Source organism: Lytechinus variegatus, chromosome 19, assembly GCF_018143015.1.
Source record: "Lytechinus variegatus isolate NC3 chromosome 19, Lvar_3.0, whole genome shotgun sequence".
Taxonomy (NCBI): Eukaryota; Metazoa; Echinodermata; class Echinoidea; order Temnopleuroida; family Toxopneustidae; genus Lytechinus; species Lytechinus variegatus.
In genome coordinates this window covers 8,347,968-8,374,237 of record NC_054758.1, presented here as the reverse complement: position 1 = coordinate 8,374,237, position 26,270 = coordinate 8,347,968, and the positions used below count along the sequence as shown (strand labels likewise).

General features: G+C 36.2%; 3 protein-coding genes across 3 annotated transcripts; 2 read left to right on the top strand and 1 right to left on the bottom strand.

The window, feature by feature from the left end:
* Positions 1–4,718: 4,718 nt before the first annotated feature.
* On the top strand, positions 4,719–12,088 carry LOC121405669. Its single transcript, XM_041596564.1, has 3 exons — positions 4,719–4,812; positions 11,242–11,409; positions 11,843–12,088. The coding sequence occupies exons 1-3, from the start codon at positions 4,756–4,758 to the stop codon at positions 12,029–12,031; spliced, it is 414 nt and encodes a 137-aa protein (XP_041452498.1). The 5' UTR covers positions 4,719–4,755; the 3' UTR covers positions 12,032–12,088.
* Positions 12,089–12,934: 846 nt separating this feature from the next.
* On the top strand, positions 12,935–17,920 carry LOC121406255 (the record flags this gene model as incomplete). The annotated part of the gene is made up of 6 exons (XM_041597274.1): positions 12,935–13,264; positions 13,559–13,745; positions 14,239–14,496; positions 14,887–15,058; positions 15,614–15,762; positions 16,141–17,920. Coding segments are annotated over 6 exons (1,251 nt in total), but the record flags the coding sequence as incomplete, so codon positions are not given.
* Positions 17,921–19,616: 1,696 nt separating this feature from the next.
* On the bottom strand, positions 19,617–22,002 carry LOC121406378. Its single transcript, XM_041597418.1, has 3 exons — positions 21,405–22,002; positions 20,740–20,976; positions 19,617–20,107 (listed from the first exon to the last, which is right to left on the bottom strand). Exons 1-3 carry the CDS (start codon positions 21,683–21,685, stop codon positions 19,957–19,959), a joined length of 669 nt encoding a protein of 222 aa, XP_041453352.1. The 5' UTR covers positions 21,686–22,002; the 3' UTR covers positions 19,617–19,956.
* Between the last annotated feature and the right edge of the window lie 4,268 nt (positions 22,003–26,270).

Genomic DNA, 26,270 nt, shown 5'->3' with positions numbered 1-26,270 from the left:
AATTACCAACCATGTTTACACAAATTTTTACAAATTCACAAATGGCAATCAAGGGATAACCAAATTGGCAACTAAGTCAATATTTTCATTATTTGTCATTCAAGGATGCACTATAGAGGCAATAAATATTTTATCATTTATAAAAAAATATTCGCGCCTACTTTCTTCCATGGAAGAAGGAAAACTTATACGCCTACTTTTTGTTTTAATAATACTCCATGTAAAACAATTATATTTTTTGTTTAAAAAGTCGTGAAACATCGCGTAGGGTTTTCACATAAAAAAAGAAAGTCAAATATTGAACTCATTCAAAAGGAGAATTCAAATATATTTTTACATAAGATGGATCGTATGCCCGGGGGGGCACTTCCATTCACGAGTGGATGCCATGCGCGACCATGGCGTCTCGAAAAGCAACCTAAACACGTAATTGCAATATTCTGAAAATGCACCCTTTAACAAGTACTGGCGTATGAAACCCTACCCTTAACAAGTATTGGAAAGAACGATACTCTTGGCAAATATTCCCTGAAATGAACCCCCAAACAAGTACGGGAATTTTTTTTATTGTTACGGGTCCTTTGGTCGTCGGCTTTACTTTATTTAGTTTAGTACGACCCAAGCTTCTACACCTCACGCAAATCGGACTCTAAACACGAAGTGTTGGGGCAAAAAGGACATCCTATATAAAACATTTTAATTTTGTTTTATCATCCCCGCAAATTCGACCTTAATTAGGTAATCTTCCTAGCGAATTAGATACCCTTTTAAAAATATTTTTGTGTTTTTGACACCCCTATCACGTTACGTACGTAACGTGCCTTGTCGTGAAAAAGACATCCTTTTTACGTGTTTTTTTTTTGGTCGCGCATGGTATCCACTCGTCAATGTAAGTGCCCCCCCCCCCGGATCGTATGAGAAGGCTTATGATTGATCAATGGCCTTTCTCTTGCAGTTACATAATCTGGTATATATTAACACGATCGTATATCAAGCCGTGTTACCATTTATTCACATTTTCTAATATCAATAATTTCCATTTATTAACCACATAAAATCATTTTTTTTGCTGGTCATTACCCACTCAAATCTCACACACCAGACAATACAATTAATATTAAAAAAAATACTGGTCCATTTTTATACTTCCATAAATGTATGTAATTTAGGTTTTATCGACTTTTAATAAATGTGCTGATGCAGTGAAAGTGATCTTCTGATGCATACCTTTGTGTCAGTGATTTAACACAGTCGTAAATGATCATTCTTATTCAGGATATTTGTCTCGGGGCGTCTATCGGCGCGCCGATTGTCGCCCCGAGACAAATGTGCATGTTCTGCATAAGGCATTCCATTGATGTTCGGCTTTTCTGTGTGGGTTAAGCCCCTTTCACAATTGGTGGTGCGACTGATTACATCCGTTGCGATTCTGTGCAACATAATGACCATGATCGCAAGCGATCGCACGAGCAATTGTGAAAGCTTTAACTTCCCAACACTGGTTGATGTCTTCCTGTCTTCATCTCTGAGACTTCCATATTGTTACAGCTGCCACCATGTGTATAGTGTAGGCAACATCACAGAAAAGGCTTGGACACTTGTTGTAAAAAAAAAAACCATGGTAACAGGGTTCAGAAGCCATTCATAATCATGGTTCCCATGGTAATTTCAATAAAATGCAAAGTTACCCTTATAAAAAAAATTGAATGGTATACCATTGACTACCATTTGTCATACACCATTGATATACCATTGGAATACCATTCGCACAGCACCCACCATACACCAATGGTATACCATTCAAGCCTCAATGGTATACCATTCAAACTAATTTAAATAATTCGGACGTTACTATTACCATATTCATGAGCACCATTTACCATTCATATACCATTGATCAAACACCATTCACCATTGATCTACCATATGGCCACTATAGACAGGTTTACCATTGACCACCATTCACCATTCAGCCACCATTCACTGGCCTACCATTTACCATTCAGCCACCATTCACTGGACACCATTGGCCTACCAATTACCTTACACCATTCACCATACACCATTCGCCTACCATTCAACATACACCATTCGTGTACCATTCACCATTCGTGTACCATTCACCATCCGCGTACCATTCATCATACACCATTCACTGTACACCATTCGCGTACCATTCACTGTACACCATTCGCCGTACACCATTCATGTACCATTCACTGCTCACCATACACCATTCAACTACCATTCGTCGTACACCATTCGCGTACCATTCACTGTACACCATTCACGTACCATTCAAAGTACACCATTCGTGTACCATTCACCACTCACCATACACCATTCAACTACCATTCGTCGTACACCACACACCGTTCACCATTGATTGACCATTCACTTTACACCATTCTACCATACACCGTATACCATTGACCTACCATTTACAGTACACCATTGGCCTACCATACACCATTGAACTACTATTCACCGTACACCATAGGCTTACCATACACCATTGGCTTACCATACACCGCACACCATTGACCTACCATTTACCATACAATACTGTCATACACATTATACTATTAGTCAACCATTCAAATAACACCATTGGTCATACACTATAGACCACAAGTGTAAATTCAATGGTAGACCAATGGTTTACACTGAATGGTAGACAGTAGAACAACGATGTGCAATGTATAGTAGGCCAATAAAGTACAGTGAATGGTAGACCATGGTGAACAGCATATCTCTGGGTTAGTGGTAGGTTTAATAATGGAATAAGTATACACAAGAAAAAAAAATGAAAACAGTTACTTATTTCAAGAACGTCAATAAAATGTTTTTACTATAAGAAGTTTAAGTACAGCATAAATGGCACAGAGTATTCACAAGTATAGACTTTATAATTAAAGCACATAAGTTATTAATATATATGACTTAGCTACTCGTTGATATCTATACTCTGTCAATCTTGTTATCTAAAAATAAACATGCATCAAGACAGAGTTTGATTGAAAAACACAACAAATGAAGACTAAATGGCACAGAGTATTCAACAAGTATAGACTTTATAATTAAAGCACATAAGTTATTAATATATATGACTTAGCTACTCGTTCATATCTATACTCTGTCAATCTTGTTATCTAAAAATAAACATGCATCAAGACAGAGTTTGATTGAAAAACACAACAAATGAAGACTAAATGGCACAGAGTATTCACAAGTATAGACTTTATAATTAAAGCACATAAGTTATTAATATATATGACTTAGCTACTCGTTGATATCTATACTCTGTCAATATTGTTATCTAAAAATAAACATGCATCAAGACAGAGTTTGATTGAAAAACACAACAAATGAAGACTAACATTTCCAAGAATAAACCTGTTCTCTCATATTGCTTTTTACATGGATTGAGTACTTGGCAAAACCACTGTTCTGCATACAAACCTGATACTTGTAATACAATAAACTTGATGTTAAATCTGTTGTGTGTAATTGATTTCAACGACATTAATACACATTTTTTTACTAATAAGTTCAAGAACAAAAGAGTATTGAGAGGTATGGCATAAAAGCACCATATTATGAATACATGTGACTGTGCGACTCCACAAGAGATCAATGATTGCACTCCACATAAATATTATGTTAATCTTCCTATAAACATTGACATGTAAGACAGAGTTTGGACAACAAAGTAATGAACACCGAATTTCGAAGATTAAACTAAAAATGTGTGATAGCCTTCTCATGGCCAAATGAATAAAGGGTGCCACACCTAGAAGAAATGAAATATCCCCAAAAGGGGGGAAAATAGTACTCCCAAATTGGTCTCTTTTTTCTTTTCACCTAAAAAGATATATCAATGGCATGTTTCTACATAGAATTGTTAAAAGGTATTACCCGCCTACAGTAAGTATCCAGAATCCCGGATAACTTTCCTGTAGAAACAGACGCGATGCGGTTTATTGATAAATTGCATCGCGCAAAATACGGTTTCTCATAACCATCTCTCTGAGAGGTGGTTATTGCCATGTTAATCCGTTTTACTTTTCTGTAAAAACACGGGGCAAAATAGCATACGTGTCTGGCTTAAAGGTTCTGAGTCATGCAACTATACTTTGCTCTTATTAGTTTTCAATTGTTTTTCTAAGAATTTTAACAATATTAATTTGATTTATTTATCTCGGATTAATAAGATATTACTGGTTTTAGAAGTTAATTTCTTAGTTTCTCACGCTCATAAGCCCCGCCTCCAGAAAAAGATCGAAAACTCTTGAGCTCGCGAGTCACGTGACCATACGTCATCAAGGGAATCCGGCAGCTAAGCAAACGCAATTGATCGCCCACGTAAAAAGTTTTCGTCTATTGTGTTTACGTATTGTAGCGCTGTATTGTTAAGAAAGTTTACCGAGTTCTTTTTGGAAAAGTTTTGTACATTTGTGATATTTGCGATAATATCAAGATGCCGGCGAGATGCATCGTCGGAGGCTGCAGCAACACTACGAAGGATGGTGCCAGCTTACATTTGTTTCCCAAAGATGCAAATTTACGCAGAATATGGGTCTCGAAAGTGAAGTTGACCCGAGCAAATTGGAGCGGCCCCAGTGACTGGAGCGTGGTGTGCAGTAGCCACTTCGAAGATGCAGATTTTGATGACGGGTTGCATGCTGCTTTGGCATGAAGAGGACCCGGGGGCTGAAGCCTGACGCTGTGCCTAAAATAAGGAGCGGGACATCGATGCAAGTAAAGAGGAGTGGATCTCGGACAGCGGCGGACAAACGAAAGAAAATGAGGGTGAGCATAATACATTTTGTTATCTTTGCTATTGTTGTGGTCAGTCAGTTAAACATTCAAGTCCAACGACGAAAAGTGTGAGGATCACGTCAATTTCCTTATTTTATTTTATTTCTTTTTATTTTGAAGAAGGTGTTTATCACTTTATGATGGTGGGCCCCAACCCAAGACAGTCTGCGAATTAAACAATTTGAGTTAAGAGTTAACATGAATTTCCTTTTATTTTACAAAATCTTTCAGTTAATAATGTTCCTTATATTATTATTAGTATTTTAGTAATGGTAAATGGTAATACTAAATTTCTCATTAAAAAAGGAAAGATAATTATAGGATTTTTTTGAAAAAGCCTCGGGCTGTCATTTTCAGATTGAAAAAAAAAATGATAGGGCCTACCCCATGTCTGCGCACTCGATCTTTTCACACGATTCGAGGATTTTGATGAGGCTACATTTTTATGCTGTCACATGTAATGCCCTAAATTCATTATTTTTCCACCATTTTGAGTCATATTTTTTTTCAATACCTGTCAATGTATTGCATGTGTAGAGCTTGTGCCCGTTGCGTATCTTCTTTTACTAGAATTGCGTAGATATGCATGTGCGCAGACTTGGGGGAACAAACCATAGGATATGCCTTCAAAATAAAAAACAATGAAAAAGGAAATTAAAGTGATCCTCAAACTTTCCTCAAGAGTCCAGGCTCCATATTCATGACATTGGCAACAGGTCTACAAAGTCTACAAATGTTTAAAAGTTTTCTTGTTTGTGCCATTGTGGTTCATTTTTTAAGTAAGGAAATATACAAACCTTTTTTTTGGGTATGATGGCTCTAGTGGTAAAGCTCCCGCCGTATGAACGGGGGTCTTGGGTTCGATCCCCGACCGAGTCATAAAAAGTGGGACCTCCTGCCTTACTAAAATACTAGTTTCTAGGCACTCTACATTTAGATTTGGAGAAGGATAATAATTACAATTACATTCAGGTATTAATTATTATGTTATGCTGGGCCTGGTGGTAGACCAGTTTCCTAACTGAAGTGGCTACCCTGGTAATTAAAACAGAGTATTTTTACCTTATTTTTAAAAAGCCAAAAAAAAAATTATGTTCTAGATCCAGATTCCAGGCCTATTGTCATATTTTATATTAATTCAATTCAGTGTTTGTTTTACACAAAGTCATGAGAAGGGTAAACAAATCTGCATGAAAGGAACCTTCTCAATAACATGGTATTATATGTTTTATGTTTTTATGTTTGTACAAAGTTGTTCATGCAATAATTTACAGAGTTAAAATATTCACAATTATGATTGTATAAATAGTTTATGCCATGGAGCTATAACATGTAGATCTATAAAATTTTAGATGAAAAAAAAATTGATAGAAATATAATCTTTTAATAGTGTACAGAAATAATGAAAATGGTATGAACTATTGGGCTCTATAAGAAGTGATTTAGATATATAATAAGGCATGAAAATTATGATAGCAAATACAACATAACTGAATGGATTTAATAATTACAATACAGGGATTAATGTATACAATGTGCAGAATAAAATTAAATGAAGTTAAGTGGTTGAATGAGATATAAATACAATGAAACATCTCAATTGTCATTATGGTTGCAGTTTGCAGATCTATACAGTGGAATGAATGAATTGACAATGTATATTAAGGGACGAGAGCAAAAATATCACAGCATTCCCCTGCAGGCTTCCCCTAGAGCACGCTCCAATTAAGAAGCCCATGCCCCCTGCAGGCGGTAATCACTTGCTCTTAAAAATAATCCGCCATGCCCCCTGCGTGCTGCCGCGTCTAATCTCTATAAATTAATCCACCATTCCCCCTGCAACCTAACACCGGATGTTCTAAATAATAATCCGCCATGCCCCCTGCGTGCTGCCGTGCAAAATCTTTCCAATTTAATCCACCATTCCACCTGCAGCCAGTTGCTCTTGAAAATAATCCACCATGCCCCCTGCGTGCTGCCGTGATAAATTTTAATCATTTGGGTGCGACGGGCTACGACGGGCTTCTACAGAAGCCGAGATTTGTTTGGTTTGATTCGATGGAGTTTTTTTAATTTTTTGAAATCTTTATGTCCTAAAACCTGTGCCACGTACTATTTCCTTTATAAAATTATTTCAATAACAAAAATCCCGAAAATAGGAAATCATTTCGACTTTACCCGATTTTTTCGTTGGAGATAGACGGGGAAATAAGTTTTATGACGAGCACTTACGCGCGCGAGCACTAGGCCAGGGGCCCGTTGCAGAAAGAGTTACGTTTAAACGCAAGCCAAAAAACCAATCACAAGTCCCAAATGCGTGCTGTTGATTGGTTGAAAATCGAGTTGCGCATGCTTTTTACAGTTGCGATGGATTGCAACTCTTTCTGCAATAGGCACCTGATCATGTAATTTGATCCATATCGTTCTGAGAGTATACGCTAACATCTTTTCTGCAAGATCGTCACGTAATAAGCTATGCGTTTATTCACCACTTTCGTCTTATTATTTGTTTCATCAAGGAGATATATCTCTAGAATGATATATATATTTGTAATTGTATTTTCAGAAAAACAAAAATCTTGTAGTGACGAGAGTAATGACATAGTACTTTGAGCTGATCTCGGTGCACTTTTGACCCCATCATCCCTCTTCTTCTCATTATTTTGAAGAAAAAAAAGAGAGAAAAGAAAGCAGTTTAGCACACCATTCATATGCTCTTTTCAAAAGGGAAACGTCCATGTAGTGCATGATATATCGGCATTACCCGAACAAAAGAATGTCTGGGCGGCCACTCAAACAAATTCCTTCCGAAAAGAGCAGCTAGGATACAGATGGTCAACGCCCCGAACAAAAGGAAGATTAGTGTTTATCGGCAGGACGACCTGTTGAATGCTTTTCGAACTTAGCAATACAAAAAGCTTTTATGAATACTCTTTTTTATTTCGACCAACAACCAGTATCTCAAAAAAAAAACCTTGTTTCATTTACCGACAACACAGGTGCTTATGACAGTGAGTCATATTGCGTAAAAGCGCTTCCCCTGGGTGATAACAAGTATAAGGATGAAAGAAGAATCATTTAGGGCAATTCTAGAATAAAGAAAATGCTCAGATGTCACGGATAACGAGAGAGAATGAGAGACAGAGATAAAAAGGGAGAATAGACAAGTGCGCTTTTGCTAAATTTCAATGAATATCTACTTAAACGAATATTTGTTTGATTATATCACTTTAAAAAACAAACACGTTTTGTTTGTCACAACTCTGTCCTCAGACCCTTGTCGGACTGATGACTTTTTATTATTACTCTTGTAATAAAAATAAAAACTCTTGAAATAAAATAATATAGGAGGAGAAATTACGTTAAGGCATCCCTGCAAAAAACATGTTTGTCTGGCGTGTCCCCACAGAACCCTCTCAATCCTACAATCTTTTACTCATTTGTGACCTACCACCCCCCCCAAAAAAAAAATATATGTTGATACCGATCTAAAGTTTGATTATATCACTTTAAAAAACAAACACGGTTTGTTTGTCACAACTCTGTCCTCAGACCCTTGTCGGACTGATGACTTTTTATTATTACTCTTGTAATAAAAATAAAAACTCTTGAAATAAAATAATATAGGAGGAGAAATTACGTTAAGGCATCCCTGCAAAAAACATGTTTGTCTGGCGTGTCCCCACAGAACCCTCTCAATCCTACAATCTTTTACTCATTTGTGACCTACCCCCCCCCCCAAAAAAAAAATATGTTGATACCGATCTAATTTTTATTGATGTTCCTACCTTTTCGCCAATTTCTTTCTTTTTTTAACCGACGAATAGCGTGGTAGAAAAGAATCATATAAAGAGCTCACTCGAAAAAGGGGTTAGAACCATTTTTCATCAAATTTGATTTTTGGGCCTCAATGTATAGATTTTTAATACTATATTAAGATGATACCAAAGAAAAGTTGAAATTCCTATTCAAAAGTGATCCAAAATGGCAAAGAAAAATCATTTTTTTCAAAAGGAGCTTGGTCCATTCTTCATAAATTTTATTGTTCTCTGTCTCAAAACCTCTATTTTTTTAAACTGACAAGCAAACATGAATAAAAGTGGCAAGGAAAAATCACTTTTTAATCAAAATCGATTGGATTCATTTCAGTTTAGTTGCAAAGGGGGTTAAGTCCACGATAATGATTTTTAAAAGAATATATAGAAAAAAATGAAGACTGGTAGATTTCTTTTATACCCAATTTTATGTTCGCATGATAGGGTAGTACATCATGACAATTTAGTTTCTCATAAGAATATTGCAGTAAGTGAGAATAAAAAACATGTTTTTTTCTCGGAATGGTCAAAAGTGGACCTAACCCCTTTTGCAACTAAACTCGTTATATACAAAAAAAAACACCCACGCATTTTTTTTCCATTACTGCAAACAAACATTTGGGGCGCTTACCCTGGTTATCAAAACCAAAATATCTGATTTTTTAAATAAACAAAAAACATGGACCGCTGAGCATTTTTTTATAATAGAGGGGTTGAGTTGAATGTGAGATCGAGGGAGTAGACGGCCAACAAAAATCACAAATTTATACAGACTTCGGCTTTTTCTTGTACGTGTTTGCTGAAGGGGGTGAGGACTGAAACTTCCTACCAACTCCGCCGTCTCTGTACTTTTAGATTGAACGATTAAAACGATCGAGACAAAAATGCATTCTAACTATTTTGAATGTTGTTTTAATGATTTTTTTATTATTTTAATTTGTCGAATAAAGATGCCGCTCACAAGAGTTCATATGGTACCAAGCATACGGGAATGGTATAGCCTGAGTGGTAATTTATTTCAGAACCAATTAGAGCTTGGAGTGGACGAGAATATTATTACGTGTCTGTAGTATGTTCATGATAGTATTTATTTCATTATTATACAGTGTAGAAATAGGAAAATATATAATCTTTTCATTAATTCAGTGTTTTCTGACACTCTCGATCTTGAAAAAGACATCCCTTTTGCGCATGGTATCCAGTCGTCAATTAAAGTTCCCCATCCCCCCCCCCCCCCGAACAATGAGCTGACTTGTACACAACATTAACATATAAACATAACAAAATAAAGCGAAAATACCTTAGCACTTATGAGCAATTATATACAACATCACATGATTGCCAGATGCGAGAATGTAATGGGGGGGGGGGGAAATTGAGTCACTTCATCTCCCCCCCCCTCTCTCTCTCTTTTAAGAAGGCCCGAAATACCATACGTCTTTTTATGGAAGTAATGCGTCCGGGATTGGGGATTAGCTTTGAATGCATTTTACTTTGACACCATGCCGACTGCGCACTGAACGGGGTAATTACCTATTAGTGGGCGTCCAAGCTGGCTGCGTCCGGCATAGGGGATTATCTTGAAAATGCACCATGATCTGACCCCATGTCGCTTGCGTGCTGAATGGGGTTGTAGAGAGGCCCATGCTGGCTGCATCCGGCATGGGGGATTAAATTGAATTTCGCATGGCTTTGACCCAATGCTGCCTGCGTGCTGAACGGGGCAATTACTTAGTAACAACCGTTCATGCTGGCTGCATCCGGCATGGTGGATTAATTCTGATTACCCCATGCCTCTAGCGTTCACCCCATGGCCCCTGCAGGCTTCACGCTATATATTTTTGCTCTGTTCCCTAAACAAAAAACTAATTTGTTATTGTACATGTATTTTTTATTTTTTCGTGGTATTACATTTTTATACTTGATGAGTCAGAAAGTCTGCCTAAAGATGCTATGATGCAATTTTTGTACTCTGCGAAATAAGTTTTAAAATGTCCCAAAATATAATAGATCATTTTGTCTTTTGACATGACTTAATTTGCATATTATTATACATAGCCCTCAGAGTAATAAAATGTTAGAACGTTAGAGGTTCCATGTCCCACCAATAATTAATTTCTCACTTTTTCTATTTTTTATGATTTTTAATAATTGTAATACTTAATGCTTATTTTACCAATTCAGCAAATTAGATGCCCCAAATTAGAATAAATATGCATACATCTAATTTCTCGTATTGAAAATTTAAAATGTAATATTTGTACTTTCTTATCCCACCAATGATTACTCCATACAATGCATGGATGAAATTGTGTGGGTGACTTTGTAACAGTTTGTACTCACTGCCGTACATCATACATTATAAGTAGGTAGTGAAATCTAACCGAGGTCTGAATGAAAAATACATCTGAAGGAAGATGATTTCTAATTTCATTCAATTCAATCATGGTTTATTTCGTATTAAAAAAATACATGTTACACAGCCCAAAGGCTAAAATTAGCATGTTTATACGTTATTAATTCCTTAAGTTTATTATTTTAGAAGTAAGAACACATGGCTATTGTGTATATTTTCTCTCATTTTTTATTCAAATTATTCTCACAGATGCTGGATGAATTGCTGTCAACATCTGTTGAGGCTAGGGATGCTGAGGAACAAGGGTCAGCAGTGGAGCCCGCATCAATGGAAAGTCAATCAGACACTGATGAGCCAGGATGCAGCCAATGGACAGATGAACATTCATCTGAGTCTGAAGAATCCTTTGATGAACAGGTATGAATTTGTTTTCAAATTGTGCACCCCCTCCCCGTAAAAAAACATGAAAGCAAACAAACATAAAGGTATGTTTAATTTAGCAGCAAATAAAGGATAGTATTGAGTAAATTATCAATGGCAATGAATTCAGTAGAATGTAAGATACATGTAAATTATTTTGACATTTTTTTCTTTCCAAGAAAACAATGCATGTGATTCAAACAAGACATATGGTTCATGAAAAACTCATAATACTTGTCTCTTCAAGTCTTAACATACCTGGCTGTGACTGAAATTACAGTTTATCCAAACATTGATTCAGGTGTAGTTTTGATTAGTATTTGTGCTGGAAACCATACTTTATTTATGTATATATTTTTTTGCATGTCACTGACCAGTGTGTAAATGTATTCAGCATATCTTGGCTACTGTATTGATATCCAATTAACAGCCGTTCAAAGATCCAGCAATGGAATTTCAGCAGCATGGCCTTACAACCTCTGTTGGGATACAGGTCTCTGTAGCAACAAGAGTAAAGCGTAAGTTTATTTTTCATTTGTTTATCTATATTGTCAATTTTCCTTTTGAGGCTGGTGCTGGTAAGTTGTGGAAAGTTTTTGTAAACATATGCTCTAGATAATAGATTTATTTGAAGGTGTAAATGTTGCAAATCCACTTAAAGAATAAGTCCTACGCAGTATATTCGGGCCATAGATAACTTAAACCCTGGATTGCAGATATGTTGTGTTCCCCTATGTCTGAAATTTGTTTCACAACCATGTAAAAGTAAAATATAAATGTACATTTTCAGGGTCACAAAGGGTTGTACTTCTGCAGAACACAGGCTCACAGATACCACCCGATATTCCAGCCTTTATTTCAAGAGGGACCTCTTTTGACAAAGGGGATATACCAGAAGAGAAAGTTGATTCAAGGAAGTGGAGGAAGAAAGGATATCATCACCAGAAAGTGACGCTGCAGAACCCTCCTCACCTGGATACAAGCCACCATCATCTTCATCTTCATCATCAGATGAGCGTGTAATTGCCAAGCCACAAAAAAGACGGAGAAAACGGTTCGTTCTTTTATTATCCTGTTCGAAATCAATACTAGTGCTGTAAATTCTTTTGAGAAAAACCTCAGACACATTATAGTAATTCAATAAATAATGCATTTTAGATAACTTTTCTTTTATGTTACAGCGACAGCAGGCTGATGAAATTCTTACATCGTCTTTAAGGATTTTATTTTTGTATTTCTAAACAATATCATTTGTTGTCTTTTATTTCAAATACAGGAAAAGGCGACCAAGCAAAAAGGCCCCATGGGAAGCCCCAGCCAAAGGTATTCTTCCACACAAGGAAAAAAAATACATTGTTTTTGAGTCCAAGCTTTTGGAGCTGTTGCAGTTTTGTCCATCCTGCAAGTCTTCAAATGTGTCCCTTGTAAAGAGAGAAGTTGGAAGCCTCCTTTCTGTGACAAGGGAGTGCCTATCTTGTGACCAGAAGTCGACAACATGGGAGAGCCAGCCATGGATAGGCCCTATCCTGCTGGCAACCTCCAGCTGTCAGCAGCAATATTGTTTGCTGGCGGGAGCCCCAGTGAGTCGCTGCGAGTGCTGAAACATTTCAACGTAGCAACGCACTCACGCAGGACTTTCTTTAGACACCAGAAGAAGGTTCTGCATCCAGCTATCACCAACCAATGGCAGAAGCAACAGAACCATCTGCTCACTGAACTGTGTGAACGGGGTCTGCCACTCACCATTGGGGGCGATGGAAGAGCGGATAGCCCAGGACATTCCGCAAAGTTTGGGGTATACACTGCTCTGGAATTGAATATCAACAAGATTGTCCATTTTCAGCTGGTTCAGGTGGGTCTGATTTGCTGTCCTTAGTTCATGTTCCCATGATACATATGACCACAAGTGCCTAGTTTTATTTCATGAAATAGAAAGTAAATAAAAATAATCTGCATTTTTCCAAGACGGGTTAAGTTGAAGCATAATTCCTCTTGTCTTGGTTACTTTTTGTATTCATGTCTGTCAGTTTAAATTGATTAAATTTAAAGGCTATTTAGATGTTCAAGCCCCTAACTGGTATTTCATGTTATCACTCCTGTGTGTTATGCAATGTTAATTCATACTTTGTTTTTTGTTTTTTCATAGAGTAATGAGGTGAAGGGTTCATACCATATGGAGTTGGAAGGTTTCAAGAGAGTTGTCAACTTTCTTGATGACAAGGGACTAGTAATCAGGAAGGTGGTAACGGACCGACATAGACAACTTGCCAAATACATCAGAATCACACTTCCACACATTATTCATGTGTATGATGTCTGGCATGTATCCAAAGGTGAGTAATTATCATGCATTTGTGTCATTCAAAATATATTTAAAATTAAATATTAATTTGACTTGTTTATTATTAAATATTTAGTGCTTGAACTCCTGGTCCTAAGCAAAAGCAACTATACTCTTGGAAAGCTGCAAATACTCAGAAAACAATGGGAGTTTTATCTAATTTAACTGCTTGCCAAGCGAGTTTTTTGCTTTACAGGCACTCAAATTAGCAAGCTTCAAAAAACAGCAGTATCTCACTTGTCAAAGGCCTGAATTCTGTGATGTCATTTCATGTGAAGCAAGTAGTGATTTAGTCCAGAAATTAATGCTTCTATTTCACATTCCATATCCTTGTTTCTCTTTTGCATCATGCTTGCATTTGGTTTTTTGTATAAATAAAATGTGAGGCAGTTATCTATGACAAAAATTTCGCATGATGTCATCAATTCAGGTATTTTTGTTGTTTTTGTTTTTAGTTTTGGTATATTTTTTATTACCTATATTAGGTGTTGGAAAGAAGGTGCATGCCTTGGCAAAGCAAAAGGATTGTGAAGAACTTGTGCAATGGGAACCAAGCATCACCAACCATATGTATTGGGTGGCTGCAACTTGTGAAGAGGATGAAGACGATCTAAGGGTGGCCAAGTGGAAGTCTCTTATGAACCACATCCAAGGGATCCATGAAGGTCATTCTGAAGTCTTTCCCAAGTGTCTTCATGGTGACTTGGAAGCTCAAGGTCGCAAGAAAAAATGGCTCACACCAGGTAAATTCAGGAATAAGATTCATTTGTTTAATGTTAGATCTGTATCATATGAAACAAGAAAAATCAAACCTTATGAATATTGTATTTTTCCTTCCTGAACTTAGTATGCAATTCAGCATTATGTGTGCAGCAAGCCTACCAATACCATTCATTATAATTTTTTGCCATTATTCTCATAAAGTGTGTTGATTCTATTTTATTGCATTTTTCCATTTTGAAAACTAATTATGACGTCATCTGCTCTTTAGGCATGATACACTGGTTACCCAAGGCAACAATTGTTTAATTAAAGTGCACTGAGAGTCCTTTCAGGTCTGAAATGTGCTATATAAGAACTGCATTATTATTATTGTTATTAATGATTCGGTTCCTTTTTTATCAATTTTTCAGGCACAAAAGTCTGTGAAAAACTAACAGGTATCGTGCAAAGCACCATGTTGTTGAACGATGTGAAAAAGCTGTCTGGAGACCAACAGACATCCTCCCTGGAGTCATATCACAGTCTGGTGAACCGGTATGCGCCTAAGCTGAAGTCTTATTCGTATGAAGGAATGACTAGCAGGTAACTGCACTATATATTCTTTGAGAAGAGTTACATTGGAGCATGTTTCTTTATTTAGCATACACAAAAAATAATTCCAAGCAAAAGTAGATAGAATAGTGACTCTTATTAAAAAAGGTAGATCAAATGTAAACCCATATGGAATGATGCAAAGGGTTTTATAATCCCCCCCCCCTCCCTCCCCCCAAAAAAGTCTGACAGATAGTAAGAGGCCACATTCATTTTATAGAATTGAAATTCAAGCATGAGTTTGAATAAACTTAACTTTGGTATTTCGTGACTATTCCATGTAGTTTGGAAATCTAATTAAAGAGCAGACATTTCTATTTTTAAAATTCAGATAGCCCTGATAAGTGACTTTTTGGTATCCTTTTTTTGAACTGTTTTTCTTTTGCAAGGATGAAATATCTTAGTTAAACCAGGTGAAAAATATAAAGCAATTGCATGCTGCATTGTGTTTATGCTGCGATAAGTCTTTGATAATTCTCTGTTTCTGGGACGCACTGTATTAGACATGATTTTACTCCATGCATTTATTTTCTGGTTATCATTCAGGCTCAGACTTGCCGCTATGGACTTCAATGAAAATGGAAACCGACAGCAGGCAAAAACGTTGAAAGGGGACAAGCGGTACATGGTCAGCAAACCAAAGTACAAGCCAGGGAAGGCATCAGTGAAAGCTGTTAAGGAAGCAAAAACATTCAGTGAGTTTATTTTGTTCTGTGTGTTATCGACTATAGTTTCATCATCATATCAGTAACATATTGTGAAAAAGGATGATTCCATGGCAATGATTCATTACTAGAGTAACATCAGTTAAATCATACTTTTCTCATGTGTTGTGTTGATCACAATAACTGTTCTGAACAATATAATCTATTGGGCTTTAGATTACTCGAGAAGAAAATTAGGGAGCATTTTTTTTCCTTGATGCCCATTGGTGGTACATTTTATAGCATACTAACATGGCATAAGAAAAACACTGGTAAAAACTATACCATCCAACATATTTGAATATCCATTAGCTGGTGTAGCTGACCTGTACATGTTGAACCTCACTTTTTGACCATTTTGTATCTCAGAATTTGTTGATGATCTGATGGATGAGGTCGGACGATTGTGCACAGGATCATCTCAACTGCCAGAGAGGAAGGATGCCCCGCCATCTTTATGCAGTGAATATACCTTTCCTTCCAAGGAGGAACTTGTTCAGGATCACCGAAGTCGTTTTAATTAAAATAAGTGAACTGTAAATCCTATCATGCTAATATCGTATACAGCTTCATGATAAATTGGGACTAATGAAAGATTGAACACATAAGTTCATTTAAGAGAAAATTTAGTTACTCTTTTGAACCAGAAACGATCAAATTCCTTATGATTAAACATGCCATTTTTCATCTGATGAACTGTATGTATACTTTTTTTTAGCAAATTTGATATGAAGACATACATCTCTGATGTACATGTAGTTGTACAAATAACAATGTGAAGGCAAATCAGATGACTGAGCAATTTGGTACCTTTGCTTCAAAATTATTAAACAAAAAGAATCATATCTATTATGGATTTATATTTGTTTGAGTTTTGTTCAACAGTAAAGTCTTCCACATAATTGTGAGTGATCAGTAACATAATTTTAAGGAAATACTTTTGGAAAAGATTTGTTCAACAGTAACACATGCACAATTCTTTGCAAGGAGTTTTGTCAGAAACATTATTCATTTATAACGGTGGTCAGTTCTTATCATGAGTTGTGGTTCAAAATCTCTCATGCTGGCCGGTTACGACCACTAGCTCCAACAACTATTCCAAAAAAAAGCTTTCATGGTCTATACAATTTCGGAATATTAGTTACTGCAATAATTGTATAAAATGTTAAAGATTTAAGAGCATTATCAGAATGTTTTCTCTACTGTGTTATTTGCATGTAAGAAGTAGATATTTCTTTGCATAAATGTGATTGTATTTATAAATGTAGATGAAGTAGTTGAAGTACATTTGATGTGCATGTCAAAGTATTTCACGTTTTAGCCAGCTGCAATTGATGACTCGGGTATGTGTCATGTAGCTCAAAAAAATCTTGCATGACCTGAAGCAATGGCTACTAAAATCAGAAAACATTTTTTTTAAAGCATTTGTACAAGCAACTGTGAAAGAAGTTATATATCATGTATTACATAGATATTTCTTTGGATAAATGTGATTGTGTTTATAAATGTAGGTGAAGTGGTCAAAATACATTTGAAATGCATTTCAAAGTGTTCCATGTTTTAAACAGCTGAATTTGATGATTCAGGTAGCTTCCAAAATTTTCCCTGATGTAACATCTACTAAAATTTGATATCTTTTTTTTTTCAAGCATTTGTACATGCAATTCTGTAAACTACCTCCATGTTTATACTTATCTTAACCCATTCAGGACAGGAATTATTTAACAACTAAAGTGATCACATTTTGTTCCTTAAATGGGCAACAGCAATATTTTTTATTTTAAAGCTATATGCTTCTAATTGAATGTGATGTCTTTGAAACCAACATACATGGTTTGGAACTTTGATATTTTTTAACACCAATTTCGATGAAACACACTGGTCTTCAATTCTTCCAATGTGTTGCCAATTTAAGGAGTTTAAAGGTTATCTTCATAAAATTCCTGGCAGTATGGTCACTCAAAAACGAGTACAATGTATGCATATTTTTTTTTTCTCTCTCTTACTAATATACCTGGTGTATTTTTTATAGCTCTGAAACAAAAATTATTTACGTTAACCACATAAGGTTGATTGTCCTGAACAAGTTAAGCCATAACATGTCTATTGTCCAACTTATATTTGTTCATATTTATGTCTCTTGCACTCATATTTGCTTTCAAATCAATGCTTCTCTGAGAATATAATAGTTTACAGAATTTTTTGGTTAAAAAAAAGCATTCTGTCTCTTGTCTTTCTACAGCTACTGCATAGTTTATGGTTATACAGTCCACTACCATTATATGTGCACTGGAAGGACGCTCTTGTTGCAATGCTCCAAATGTCTAAACTGTGCATTCACATATTTTTTATGCAACTATAAAGTGTAAAATCGATGCCGCATTTATTTAGAGGTAATTGATTTGCCCTGGAAAATCTTATAATGGGAGTGGACTATTTTATCTTTAGACTAAATATTGATGGCAACCATAAAGGATTTTTATATGTAGGTTTAAAAAGGAGATCTCCGAGACTGTACAGTACATTGCAAGTTGGCAATTTGGAAAGTAAATTATAACAAGTGACATGGACAACTTTCCAATGGGCTGTATACTCAGTTATCAGGGAATTGTGTATTACCCATAAGTAGGGGCCCTGCCGGTCGTACTTGAAATATCAGCATCTTTTATGTTCCTGAGCAAAAAATATATAATTTTAAGTAAAAATGTGAATAAAAATAACTTTTTATGCAATACACATTTTCGTATATTAGGCAAGTGGAAAATATTCCCTATCCTCCATCACGATGACAGCATCAATACGGTGAAGCCTCCATGATAGTTAACGGTATACAAATTACAAAGTTTTACAAACTTTCAGAAATTAATAACTTTCTTGTTACTCCGATATCGTTTACACTTTCACCACTTTCACTTTTCTTTCCCCTCATAAAACAACTTTTTATCTTGGTTGGATTCCTCTTTACATGCACTCAAGGGGCCTGTTTCATAAAGAGTTACAACCGTTGGTAGTTTTGTCGTTATGGCAACTACCATGGTAACCATGATTTTTATTGGCTGCTGAGCAATGTTACCATGGTTATTTTCCATAATGGCAAAGTTACAACAGTCACAGTACTTTATGAAAAAGGCCCCAGATTCCACTATCGCTCTTGTGTCCCTCTTTCACATGTCCTCCACTTCCATCAAATCTACATTGTACAATGCTCATACCTCTGAGTTTAAGTACAGGTAACTCTGCCTAAGTCTACCTTATAATCATTTTAAGTCGAAGCAATTTTGCCACATTCAATCATTCATCTATCATCCAACATTCCCTAGCCTGTAGTCTAGCTCGGGGCTACTGCCATTGTCTTTTGCGTTCAACCGTTAACAGTGGGCAACAAAGTAGCACAACCTATACACTCCGGTCCTGCATTAATAGTTGCCATTGTTTATCGACAATGGATAACACAGAATTTTTGTATGTAACTTCCACACCAATTTGTTGACCATAATTTTTAAAAAAATTGACCAATGCAAGACTGTCATGTATAAGCTGTGGGCTGCAAACCGTTGTTAGTTTACATTTACAGTTGGCAGCAAAAGAGAATAGCACCGGCCACTGCCTAGATTGTAGGCCAAAACATACCCAAAATGTTTGGTTTCATTAGTTCACTCTTGTTATAATTATAATCAGATATAGTGATTTATAATGACAGGCAGTTTTCCAGTACCAATTTCACATGTACTGCATGAGTGCTGCCATAAATATCAAGATTATAACAGAAGTGGACTGTAATAAGACTGCCTTAACTGACTTTGGAAAAGAACGCAAGAAAATAAAGTGGGTTTGAACACCTTTATTTAAAGAAAACAGAAATAAATACACTCAGTACTTTCCTGTTATTTAATCAAAACATACAATAATACAACAGCTCTGAGTGCTTGTCTTTAGCAGTGATAAAAACAGAATCATTATGACTTTTTATCAGTAAAAAAATGTGACAAAAAGAAATTTTTCTACATACCAGGTATACTTGGTAAAAAATTTCTTTAAAATTACATGTACTTCTAGTTGAGAGATCACAAAATAATAATGGCACTCGATAAAATGTTTAAGACTTTAAGTACATCCAGTCATTGCAATGGAATCAGCCATCTGTTGATTCAGAGGTGCCTTCATTGAAATCAACATAAAGAAGGTCTACGCTTCTTCAAAACCTCTGTAAATATCCGATGGATAAGTAGCTCGGATGTGAGTCACCGCACAGGAAGGTAGGGGGACGCGCACAGATCTGCCTAGAAATCCCCAACACCATCTTGCGAGCTGCCGATAGCCAACGTGCCTGCGTTTCCTACAAAACAATAAATAGAAATAAAAAATAAGTAAATCACATACAGAACATCACATGATTTCTAAATCTACATCATTAAATTTTCCCCAAAATCCCACTGACTACCAATGGCGGCGGAGGTAAAAAAAAATCTAGAGGGGAACACCAACATTTTTTGACAAGCAACCCCCCCCCCTTCCAAAAAAAAAATGTTATCAACCAAAATTTCAGAGGGGGAACAAGGAAACCTTTTGACAAAAAAAAGGTGATCGACAAAAAATTTAGGGGGGATTGTCCCCCACCTCAAACTTAGGGGGTGGGGACGCCCCCCCCGCCTATGCTGACTACTACATGTGCATATATGTTAGGTGATTCATAAGTAAGGAGGGGGTTGTACATGTATTCAACACCTCCGAGTCAAAAAAGAATAAAATTGAAGACTGCTAAATAACCATTCAAAAAATATATATATACCGTAGCTCATTACAACACTCAACACTGACCTTATGATACATATTTTCATAATTTTAAATGATATAAAACATGATACCATTCAGGACAATTGAGTTGATAAAAATCATTTTTTAATAATTTTCTTATTCAAATATTTGATTGCAGAAAATAAGTGCAATTGTTCATGAAAAAACACTCACTCATTCTCAGTTGCATCATGCCGTGCCCTGTCACCATATTGCTGCCGATACCCCAAGTATGCAGTGTCTAAAACCCACGGATTTAGACAAACCCCTTCAAATCCAGGGTGCTCTGTGATGCAGTTCAGTTCTGCAGCAGTGTACCGCTCCATCATCGCCACTACCTGAGCCACTTCTTTGCAGCAGTAAGACTCGACCACTCGAGGCATTGCTTGGCATCCTCCGCTGCATGAACACCTGCATGAACAACAGAAATTTGAAAAATGAATGAAAACATTTTTAGACTGAAAGTTACCAAGTGTTAGTCAAGTAAAATGATTCCTAGTTTCTCATTTAAATTTTTCAAAAATGAGAAGAGATTATTAATATTCGGTACACCAAAATGCTACTGGGTCAATATCAACACATTTTTCATAAATTCATTTTCACATGAGCCACATGAGCATCGGGCAGCAGCCACAGCACAGATCCGTTCACCAGCCTCGTTTCGGCTTAGCAACGTAACTGAGCTGTGTTTCCAGCCGGAAGCGTCGGGTAGCAGCGGCTGCAGCGCACGCAACTGCTCTGTCACTTCCAATCCGACCCTCTCAGCTGAGACATCTTTATCATGTTTATCAGACACTCAGGGTACTAGTTACGGAGTATTATGTATGAGATAAACTTACCAATTGTTGTTTCCAAGTCTACCCTCAATGTCATTTTCTTGGATGGCACCAACATTCCGAATTTCTTCCCCTGGTTGAAACTCTGGCTCGAATTGGTACGGCAAAATACCCACTGCTTGCATGCCAGCAGCCTGAGCAGGAATATCAGGACCGGCCTCTTCTTGATTTTCTCTGGCAAATTCTTCTTCTCGCTCACTCTCTGAATTCGACCATGGAGAATCTTGATCAGATGACAAGTGGGCAGGATCATATTCACTCTCTGATCCTGAAAGATCACTCATGATTGTGCTTGAATTTAAGATATATCGCGAGAACTTGTGAGAATTCAATGAATGGATAACAATGTATACGCGTGCGTGCTATAGAGGAGCGATCCCACTGCTTGATATTCCCTTGATGACGTCACACAACGATTACGTAATCGGTAGACTTTCGAACAATTTTAGTGGGCGTTCCCTAACCGTGATCTTTTTCCTGATTTGTGTCGAATTGAGACAAAATTACGGGAAACAATTGCCAGATTCGTATTCATCATGAAAAATTGAGTAAAACACACCATAATAAAAAAATTTGAGGTGACAGTGTCATAAAACCTTTAAGTGCTTGAACCAAGAAGTGCGATTTCACAGTATACATATATTCTGGCCGTTTTTTATCTCTCCAGCTGATCGCGAAAAATGTGTACCTGCTACAATGAGTGAGATCTACCATGAATTTTGAAAATTTTCCTAACAAGATGCAATTTTTGACATACCAAAATGCAATGTGAGGTTATAGGTTGAATTTTCCGATTTCCGCCGTATTTGCGACGCGAAATGCAAATTAATGAGATTATTAGGTCTGTAGAAACAGGTTGGTTTAAGAATGATAAGGTTATTCGTGTCCGGAAAAGATAAACTGTTTTTAATGATTTACTGTAGAAACACGCCAAAAGTTTATCATAAATACAATAATGATACATTAAGAAATAAATAATATATCACAAATAGAAAGAAAATATAATGAAAATAGGGAAAGAAAATTATTCAATTTGGAACACTAAAAAACAGAAGAAAAATAGAGACCATTTTTGCAAAATATATAGAAAATGATATATACAAGATACCCACTTATTTCTTTTCTATTTTTGTTGTGTTGAATCAAATGAATAACTCAACTATGTGTGAGAAATAATATGATTATTGTCTTACACAGTAAATCAGTAGTCAATCATAATTTTTTACAACCGAGCTTGGACAAAATTTAAATTCATATAATACAAAAAATATATAAATTGTGATCTTGTATATTCATGAGGACTTGCAGAGAACAGTTTTACCAAAAAATAACAACTTTAATTCGTCAAAACTTCGTTAATCCTCAACAAATTTTGATGAAATTTTCAGTGTTTTTTGTTTGTCTGATGTACACTTTGAATTATATCACATAGCTTTCAGTCTCGAGTACCTATAGCCCTTCAATTAAATTGGTTGGACGACGGTTACATTTTACATATAACATAGTTATAAGGAGAATGAAGGGGACCATAGAAAGAAAGCATGAGAAAAGGGGAGATTTTGGTAGGGAGAGAATGAATCAGAAAAGGATCATGCTGAAAATTTCATTAAAATCTGATAAGTTATTGAATTTGAAATTTAACAACATTTTGGTAAAAAATTAACCCAATGTACACATGACCGTCAGGATTATTTGTTAGGCTTATTGTATAAAATGAAATAATTATTTCATATTTTCATACATGTGTGTATGATATGTCACAAGTATCATATCATTATTTCCAGCAATGCTTACTTCACATTAAAGGTCAAGTCCACCACTTTGAATCAACAGAGAAAATCAGGCAAGCATCATGCAAAATATTTCATCAAAATCGGATGCAAAATAAGAAAGTTATGACATTTTGAAATTTCGCCTATTTTTCACAAAATAGTTATATACACAATTTACCCACATGCATATGAGGGAATCGATGATGTCCCTAACTTTTTGTTTTGGTTTTCATTGTTTGAATTGTACAATATTTCAATTTTTACAGATTTGACAATAAAAAAATAAAAAAAAACTTTATTTCATTGGACAATGAGGAGAAAATTATGATATTTCATATTCAAAAAACAAAGAAAAGTGAATGAGTGATGTCATCAGTTCCCTCATTTGCATACCGACTTGGATGTGCATGTAACTATTAAGTGAAATTGAGCGAAACTTAAAAATGTCATACCTTTCTTATTTTTCATCCGATTTTTATGTTTGATTTTTCTCTTTTTAATCAAATCAACTTTTTTGTTATGGTGGACATGTCTTTGAAATTAATTTTCACTCCATTTTTATAGTTCTCGGAGGACAAAATGTAAATTAGCGCGACTTCTTGTAATAAAATACAAAAGAACAAGTGGGGATATGACATCAGCTGGTTTATAACGTCGTGGTCTAGTGGTTCTTTCTCTCACCTTTCAAACAGAGGGTCGTGAATTTGAGTCCTAGCCATGGTGTGTTTTCCTTCAGCCCGAAATTCATCCACACTGTGCATCACTAGACCCAGATGAAGTGAATGGGTACCCGGCAGGATTAATTCCTTGAAGCTGCAATAAAAAATATTGGATGAAAACAATGCAAAGGACAGTATATTAGCTAAGGGTTCAAAATATGAATGCTTGTCGTGTGTGTAAGCTTTCTTTAGAAGTTCATATATTTTTTATATATCGAGAAATTTGCAGTATAATCTACCATTCAATTGAATGATACCAATTAACAAATATCAACAAAACATTTTGTAAAATATAAATAAATTTATGTTTAACCATAGATGGGTAGACAATAACCTATTATCTAATGGGAGGTTGCCCCAATGATGACAAATACCACAACAAATGAATACCTGGGGAAAGTGTCCACCCTTCCCCCCTCAGCCAACATACTGATTTTTTTTTCTGGGGGGGGGGGGTGTCACAAAAGACGTGTGCTCCTCTAAATAGGGATGACATTTGTCCTTTCTCAGGATTTTTTACCATTCCTGACAAGGGTTTTTTTCAGCTATGCCACTGCAGGAATACAATCTGTTTTATCTCATGAAGCTTTGCAATTTTTTCTACTCAAGAAAATTCTTACACACCTACCTTTCATAAACTCCAATTGTTTCTTGTACACGGCACGTTTTCTGTGTTCAACACCCGTCGTGTCATTCCCAGATAAGGCTGGACCATCTAACTTATCATCCAGTGTATCCGTCGTCCAAACTTTGAAAATGAAATAAAATCAATTTGAGTGTTGTAAAATCTGCATGTATGTGCAGATACAAACAAAAATAGAATACTAATATAGTAATAGAAAAAGAATGATCTTAGAACTTTAATGTCAAAGATATTTTTCATTGATCTCTGACCAGCCCAGAATTCAGGATAAAAATAAGGAAATGTGATAGTATTCAGCGTAGTTCAGACAAGGCTGTATTATAACTGTGCATGCTTTATTCTAGTAATAGCTATGTCATCTGAAATCAAATTTCTAGAGCAGCAATTTTCAAAAGGAGGGTAATCGATGACATAAATTCCAATTTTCTGGTATTGACAATCGCAGAAGCAGATCTAAGTGGGCACATTTGACCTGTGCCCCCACCTTGAGAGCAATAGTCGATGTGTTTGATAAAATTGTGGCTTTCTTACACTAGTGTCCCCTTTTGTAGAGTCTATCGCAACGTGCACAAAGTCAATTGGCTTCCGGGTTTCGGAGCGTCGCGTGAATATGCATAAAATTGCAGAGTTTCGATAATTTTCGATCGATACCGGAGCGATCCGATCACAAACCAAGACCATTTACCGCGTACACAACGTGACCGGATATCGCTATCGATACTTCCGCACGCAGTCCAAAGGAATTATTTTTGGGACCACGTGGTCATGACGTGATCTGCGCGATTGACCAATCAGCGGTCTTCGAATCGCTTTGCGGAGACGATCTATCCGTTGTACACAGTCTATGGACAATTGTTCGTTGTGCATGCAACTTCGAGCAAAACTCCCCACCAGAATTGTCTACACACATTTTGAGATCAATACACAATATGCCCACCACTTTTCAAAATATTGCGGATCGCTTGGATTCGCCGTCATGTTGATATGGACCGAAGTTATGCGATCAAAATATTCGCATGCGGCATGCTGGCAGTTTGTTCGCCACATGTTAGCATGATTTGGTTGCTAACTTTAGTCCATATAAATATTACAGCGAATCCGAGCGATCCGCGAAGTGATGTGTACGGATTAGATCAACGACGTCGAGATCGCAGACTAAATACAGTCATTCCCAATATTTTGAAAAGCGTTGGGTATATTAACATCGAAATCTGACTGTGGGACCTGTCATGACATTTTGGAACAAGTTTTGGTGATGAGGTATGCTGGTAATCGGCCGGTGCAAAACTGCATTAGCGCCAGTTTTCTCTGCATAATTCCTCGAAAAATTGAATAGGAATCGTTTGTCACTCCGTCCAGTCACAGTTCCACACACAAAGTGCACATTTTACCATTGAAATAGTATGTGCAATGAGTGGTGTGTACGGTGTAGCTAAGTTATAGGCCTGCGTAGCCTTTATCATTTTTTAAACTTTAGGACCCTTACCATGTTTCACCTCCATTTTATCTCATTTACCAACATCTATCAACAACAACAACAAATTATAGGCCTAATTTCAAAGCAATATTTGTCGGCAAGTTTTCAATTTCAGTGAATTAACGTACGCAATAGCGGTCTATTTCACATTATCACAATTAAAACTTTGACAGTCTTGACATTAGCATTAACAAATCATTCATTCATGAATTCAATGTATTCAGAGATGGTTTTTGTAAAACATTGACAATAAACATC

Coding starts and splice junctions, on each gene's coding strand:
- LOC121405669 (XM_041596564.1), top strand. CDS start 4,756: ATGCAAGTAAAGAGGAGTGGATCTCGGACAGCGGCGGACAAACGAAAG. Junction 4,813..11,241: donor ACAAACGAAAGAAAATGAGG/GTGAGCATAATA, acceptor TTATTCTCACAG/ATGCTGGATGAATTGCTGTC. Junction 11,410..11,842: donor AAGAATCCTTTGATGAACAG/GTATGAATTTGT, acceptor TCCAATTAACAG/CCGTTCAAAGATCCAGCAAT.
- LOC121406378 (XM_041597418.1), bottom strand. CDS start 21,685: ATGAGTGATCTTTCAGGATCAGAGAGTGAATATGATCCTGCCCACTTG. Junction 20,977..21,404: donor AGACTTGGAAACAACAATTG/GTAAGTTTATCT, acceptor TTGTTCATGCAG/GTGTTCATGCAGCGGAGGAT. Junction 20,108..20,739: donor CATGATGCAACTGAGAATGA/GTGAGTGTTTTT, acceptor ATTGTTTTGTAG/GAAACGCAGGCACGTTGGCT.